Raw genomic sequence first — 6,135 nt, 5'->3', positions numbered from 1 at the left:
CCTCTAATGAGGAAAAGCAAAATTGCAATCTTTTTTTTTTTTTTTTGTTAAATTTTCCATTTTTGAAATCTGAAGGACTTCTTGTCACAGCAGCTGGGGACAGGGACATTCTGAGGGCAGGTGGAATACCAGCACCAACTCAAAACACACATTATTTGGCCGAATCCATGCAATGACATCCAGTACCAGAGCTCTGAAACCTGACCTCCCACTCCTTCAGAGCCCTGGAGAACTAGAAGCTTTTGGAAAGAGCCAAACCCAGTCCCTCTGCCACACGCTTCACCAGAGCTCAGGTTTAGCCAAATCTGCAAAGTCATCTAAAAGGTGCCCAGAGCACAAGGGCTGGGGGTAGAGGGAGGTGTCTCTCTCACTCAATGGTCCCCTGCTCTCCAGCCTGGGGCAGCGAGCAGGCAGCACCCACACATCCTGGTGGGACAAGGTGCTGATGTGAGGGCATGGTGACCCCCGAGGGACGAGGATGCCCCATCCTCATTAACCACACATGGCACTGAAGCTTCCCCAGGTGAGCAGGAAAGGCACAGGCCATGCAGGGACATTGGTGGTGGCAGCAATGGCCCTGTGGCACCTCTGGAGTTTCAAATGCTCTGCAGACCGTGCTTCGTGGACAGTGAAGTGCAGCCCCTGGGGGCTCCAGAGTCACATCCCATCGCCCTGCAATGGACCACAGCTCAAGTGCCACTGCCTGCCATCTGGAAGGGGTTTCCAGCCCCACTGTGGCTGTGCCTGCCCATCCCCTGGCCTTGAGTCACTGCCTCAGGTGGTCTGAGCTTTGCATCCGAGCCGCTCCACACACCCGGCTGTCCTGTCCGGGAACAGCCACAACCGCAGGATATTGTTGTTCACCAAAAATGGCTTTTCTTCCAGGAACCGCCTGCCCTCTAGAGGGTCCACTCTGGCATAAAGCACAGCAGGAGGGCTTCCCAGCCTCCCCATCCCTTCACTGAGCTGGGTGCAAGGCAGGGCTGGAGGTCCTGCTCCCTGTGCTGGCATTGCCAGACACCTTGGGTCCCCTTGCCAAGGTGAGCCAGCAGGAGTGACTATCCTGTGCTCCCAGTCGGAGCCCCAGCCCTGCCCAGCACCCTGGGATGGTCATGGCACTGCATGGACCACGTCCTTATGGATGATATGCTTCTGTGGGACTGCCTGGACCTTCCTGGCAGTGAGATGTGGGGTCATTTCTCCATCAGCTTTGAGAAGGATTTAACTGTTCTCAGTGTGGTGCTGTGGAGATGGGTGGGCAGGGGGATGCTGGGCTGAGCTGTGTTAGAGAGATGGTGTCCCCGGCATCAGGGTGCCTATATCCTTACCTGCCTCCTTAAATTAAAAAAAAAAAAAAATTTAAAAAATCACTGGCCTCAGGTAGATTCACCCCCCTGTGCTCCAGGCACGTACACTCAGACCAGCTCCCTGCAGCCCCTGTGCCTCCCTCCAGCCAAGCCCCTCTCCCTGCCGCAGCCCCATGGCTAACAGCCAGTCACTCTTTCCATTAGGAAATCCATTTTTCAGGAGCATATAACTCAGCTGTGAAATTTCACTCTTGGCTGAAACTTGGCTTAGCGGCAGAGAGGCTGGGAAGGGCTGGACCCAGTGGCTACAGGTGTGAAAAGTGCTTTTTACAATGAGCTTTTATAACTTGGGAGAAATGGCTCCAATCCCTGCTCCCTGCCCTGCCGTGTGGGCCTCAGCATGAGTGGTGGGGGGTAACAACCAAAGCAAAGCAGCCCACTGGGTGCCATCACATCCCACCTGGGGAGAGGCACATCCTGCCCAGGAGGGGCCAGAGACAGAGTGGAGAACTCCACCAACTCAGCAGGAGCAGAACTCCTTTTAGAGAATGGGGAATTCTCCCCAGAAAAGGTCAAAAATAAGTTTACTTGTGTCCAGAGATCCAGAAAATATGGAGGCTGGATAAACACATAAACTTTGGTATCATCACAGTGAAATCCTGGTGGATATGGGTGAGGGAATGCCTGGCTCCTCCTGATCAGGTGGAAATTCCCATCCAAAAGGATTTACAAGTCTCTATCACTGCAGACTGCGTAAGCAGCCAAGAAGAACATGCTTATTCCTGCACAGTGAAAATATCCATCGTGGCTTGCAGGAAAGGGCCCTGTCATCCCAAAACAGCCCCAGTGTCAGGCTCTCACCCCCTCGACCTGCCTTTGTACCCAGGGGCCGCAGGACCCCCTAGAGACACCATGCTGGGGCCGTTCTGAAAATCTCAGTAACACTTTTTAATATACAAGAATCAAAAGTACAGCAGTTTTACAAGGTAGGAAAATTTCATACATACTATATAAACAACATATTTACATCAGAAATCACTAGGACAGTGGCATTTCTTTCACAAATATAAATTAATATTAATTACTGTTTTTAGTCAACAGGTTTAAAAGTCCGCATTTTTTACAGTAAGAGTCCTTCTCTCCCTGGAGGGGAGGCAGAGGTTGGGAGGAAATGGGTGAAAGCAGAATAGTATTTTTGTGAGGATCACAAACCGTTCACGCAAGGACTTCAGTGCGTTGTTACACATCCGTTTTGGTTGGGACCACATCGCCTGTCCCCACAGCAAGTTTTGGTCTGCAGGACTTGCAACATGTGAATTCATAACTTTACACCATTTCCAAAGAGGTCAGGCTAAAAAACTTTTTTTTTTTTAATAAAAACCCATCAAAATACTAACCCAAGTTAGTACTTTTTCCTGCAAAGAGGCTGGAGGGAATCCAGCAGCCGGTTCGGAAGGAAGAGCTGTACCAGGTGTTGACACAAGCACCACAGGGAAGTTTATGGCTGTGGACGTGTCCCCTCTGATCCCACTCATATCCAAGTGATTGGGTCTGGTCATGGTCCCTATGCTGAGGGGACATAAAATGCATGTGTGTGTGCTCAGGGAGAACTTTCTCCCAAATCTCATTCTCCAGCTTCACTAAAACCAAACTCAGCAAAGACCTGCCCACCACAAGTGGACAAAATGATGTGCCTTCAGCATCACTATGAAGTGACAGCAGGGACAACTCTCTGGTGGACAAGAGTAAAGCTGTTGCTGTTGCACAAGAAGGAAACCCAAACCAACCTCATACCTGGAACCCACGATGTGCAGAAACCCCCACATCTGGACACAGAAAATGCTTCTTGCTGGGGTTCAAAGTTTTCCTGCACCAACCCTAATACTGGCTGTCCAGTACTGCCTTTGCTACAAGAGTATGGCACGAACTTCCCATTATGACAGCACCGCTTGGGGACAAAAAGAGCAATTCTCTTTGCCCCCTCTGAGGTTTCTTCCATTTTCACATTAAAAGCTAATACCTCTGAAAAGAAAGGACCTCTTTGTTGAATACCACAGGCTGCAGTCACAGCTTAGTGGGAAAAGCTGCGGAAACATGCTCTCTCCACACCTCCCACTGCCTGGCAGCTCCAAGGGGGACTGTGGAAGACTTGCATTAACCTCACCCTGCACAGGTAAACACAAGTGTAACACTTTCTCAGGGCAGCAAGTGCCCCTAAGGAAACAAAACTGCCCTGAATTTGGTGGAAATCTTGCAAAATAAAAACAAAAAGGAAGAAAAACCCTTCCCGTGTGTCCCGTTAAAGCAGCAGGCTCAGAGGGAGTGACGGCAGCAGATTTCCAGGGATACGCTGCGTGGAGGGGACATGGGATATATTAGTGTTGGTTTGCATGCGCCTTCCAAGGCACTGGCTGGAGTCAGGAAACCAGCCCTGAACACCCACCTGCCCTCAGTCTTTCGGGGAAAGGACATCACAGCTTATTAGGGTCAAATACTGGCATCTTAACAGGAGGCCCAGCTTCTATCTCTCATCAAAGAGGGGAGTCTGGAACAGCCTGGTCTTTAACACTGAGCTCTGGGAGGTGACGCATCCCCAGACACCACACTCTGGGCAGGCTGTCTTTTGGGAGAGCTTTGTGGTGTCCAGGGAACTCCAACCTGAAAAATAATCACCCAAACTACTTCTGGCCAGCAATCTGTGCACAACCACAGCAGCGTCCAGGCTGGATGCTGGTTTGCATCAAATGCTGTGGCTTGAATACTTGGAGTGTTTGCCCTGAAGTCCACTGAACTGGGTTGCAGACTCCTCTTTTCCCTCTGCCATGCTGGGCTCTTAAGACGTTTGCTCCAAGGATCAGTCCTGAATTCCTTATTTGCTCCCTGCTCACTGAGGTGCTAAGTCCCCAGGCTCATTTCCAATTTAGACAGAAGGTCTGTAAGTGCAGGTACTTTTAGCAATTCTGAGTCACTGCCGGAAGGGTGGCAGGAAGGTGACTATTCCTGAACAGTGGATTCCTATTTCCCTTTGTTCTACCATCCTTTATCCTTCAGTTGCAGTAAAGGTTTGTGATCACTGCTTCGTGAAGCACAGAGAAAAATTACTTGCCCAAAGACCAGAGCACTTCAGTGGGAGGGAGATTGGAAGTTCCAGGATCCCCAGATGCCCAGAGCCATCTTTTGATCTTGCAGCTCCCAGCCAGCACCTGTTAGTTCCTGGACCACCCAAGCTGCCCATGCCAGAAGAGAAGCGTTTTGTTGTGAATTCCTGATCCCTGTCCACTGGGAAATACTGTTCTCACCCCGATTTCTTTACTACTGGTTAGAAGTGAACTAAGCCTTTGCTAAGGAAGTCAGTCTTTTTTTCACATATCCCAACTCCCACTCTCCCCAGAGTCAAGATTTGCCAGTTCCAGCCCTGGAGATGGGAGGAAGATCACCCCCAGCTCTCCTGTTGCAGGGGACAACAGAAATCAAAGCAGAGCCAGTTTCTTGAAATGGATAAAGACATGGAAATGATAACATGGCCAGGAAAGTGACGGATTGTCACCAGCACAGCTCACTCTGCAGGGACAGCAAGTCCCTCTTTCAACCAAAGTTGGCTGCTGAGGGTCTTTCCTGTCCCTCCTTGAATACATCCTCCCATTGCCCCATGCTGGTTACACACAAATCCCAGCCCAACCAGTTTATCCTCAATCCCAAAGCAGCATCTGTCACATAACATCAAGTTGGAGCAGGCTCACAGCCTTCTGCACCATCCTAAGCAGCACTGATCTGCCTTCTCCTTCTGAGGAAACACTGGCTGGGGAAAATTCCCTTGGGTCCATTGGACTGAGGAAAACAAAAACAAAACAAAGACCGAGGCAGCAAGGCTGGTTCCATGATAGAACAGTTCAATGGTAAAAAAGGGGAAAGGAAACGGGAATCCAAACCAGAATCAAGAATTAGGGAAAATCTTCCTCCACCCACTCCCCCATAATCCTCCTTGACCCAGCCAGATGATAGCAGCATGTTCAGAATTTCTCGTTCCTGGCTTGGAGAAAGCAGCCACCGCCACACCAATCCAAGTATTTCAGACGTGCGCTTCCCCCTCTCAGTCTCTTTATGCTTTCCGAATGTTCCAGTTATAATCTGGATTGTTTTTCTGTTCCAATGACCTATCCAGAGGTGACCTGTGATCGAGAGGTGACTTGGAATCGTGGGGGGATTTCTGAGAGGGGGGAGAGCGAGGGTCCGACACTGCAGGGTGAGATGGAGGGAGGGGCTGTTTGTAATCTCCCAGTTTGTCTGTGTGGAAGGACCTGTAGTGGTCCGAAGGTCCTTGGCCATGGTATCCCATGGGCGGCCTGTGATCAGACATCCGTCGGAAATCCTGCTGGTGGTAGTTCTGAGGCCTGAAGTCATCGGATCGTCGACGCTTGGACTCGTGGTGGTGCCTGCGGAGGGAAAACAAACGGATGGAGATCAGTTTCCCAAGGCAAGCCTGGCCAACACGGTGCATCCTGTCGAACTCCTCCCAGCCTGCCTGAGGTGGAAGGGAGTTAATTACCTGTCATAATAGTCTCGGTGGCCCCTGTGGTCTCGGTCGCTGTTGTACTGCTCGTACGGCCTCTTGCGGGAGAGGTTGTTTGGTCTGTAGTTCCCGGAGCTCCGGTGGGGATCCCCCCGCGACCGCCGGTCCCCGTAGTGGTGGTCCTTGTACCAGTGCTGCTCGTACTGGTGGTGCCTCTCCCCACCCCACATCTGGTTGCTGTTGCCACCATAGTTGAACTTTCGATCCCTCTGCCAGTCTCCTCGGTCTGCCACGAGGAAAGAGGACCTGTAAGTCTCT

At 50.9% G+C, this 6,135-nt stretch overlaps 1 protein-coding gene across 7 annotated transcripts in view; it reads right to left on the bottom strand.

Moving 5' to 3' along the window:
• Positions 1–2,231: 2,231 nt before the first annotated feature.
• Positions 2,232–6,135, bottom strand: part of CHD2 (chromodomain helicase DNA binding protein 2) — a 69,838-nt gene continuing 65,934 nt past the window's right edge. For all 7 annotated transcript variants that reach the window (XM_064669059.1, XM_064669058.1, XM_064669064.1 and 4 more), the window contains 2 exons: positions 5,854–6,103; positions 2,232–5,740 (listed from right to left, as the gene is read on the bottom strand). In XM_064669059.1, the coding sequence (XP_064525129.1) occupies positions 5,407–5,740; positions 5,854–6,103 (584 nt within the window). In that variant the 3' untranslated portion in view covers positions 2,232–5,406. The remainder of the gene's footprint in view (positions 5,741–5,853; positions 6,104–6,135) is intronic.

This window comes from Pseudopipra pipra, chromosome 12 (assembly GCF_036250125.1).
Source record: "Pseudopipra pipra isolate bDixPip1 chromosome 12, bDixPip1.hap1, whole genome shotgun sequence".
Classification (NCBI taxonomy): Eukaryota; Metazoa; Chordata; class Aves; order Passeriformes; family Pipridae; genus Pseudopipra; species Pseudopipra pipra.
Note: the sequence above shows the minus strand (reverse complement) of the source record. Positions and strands in the feature narration are given on the sequence as shown.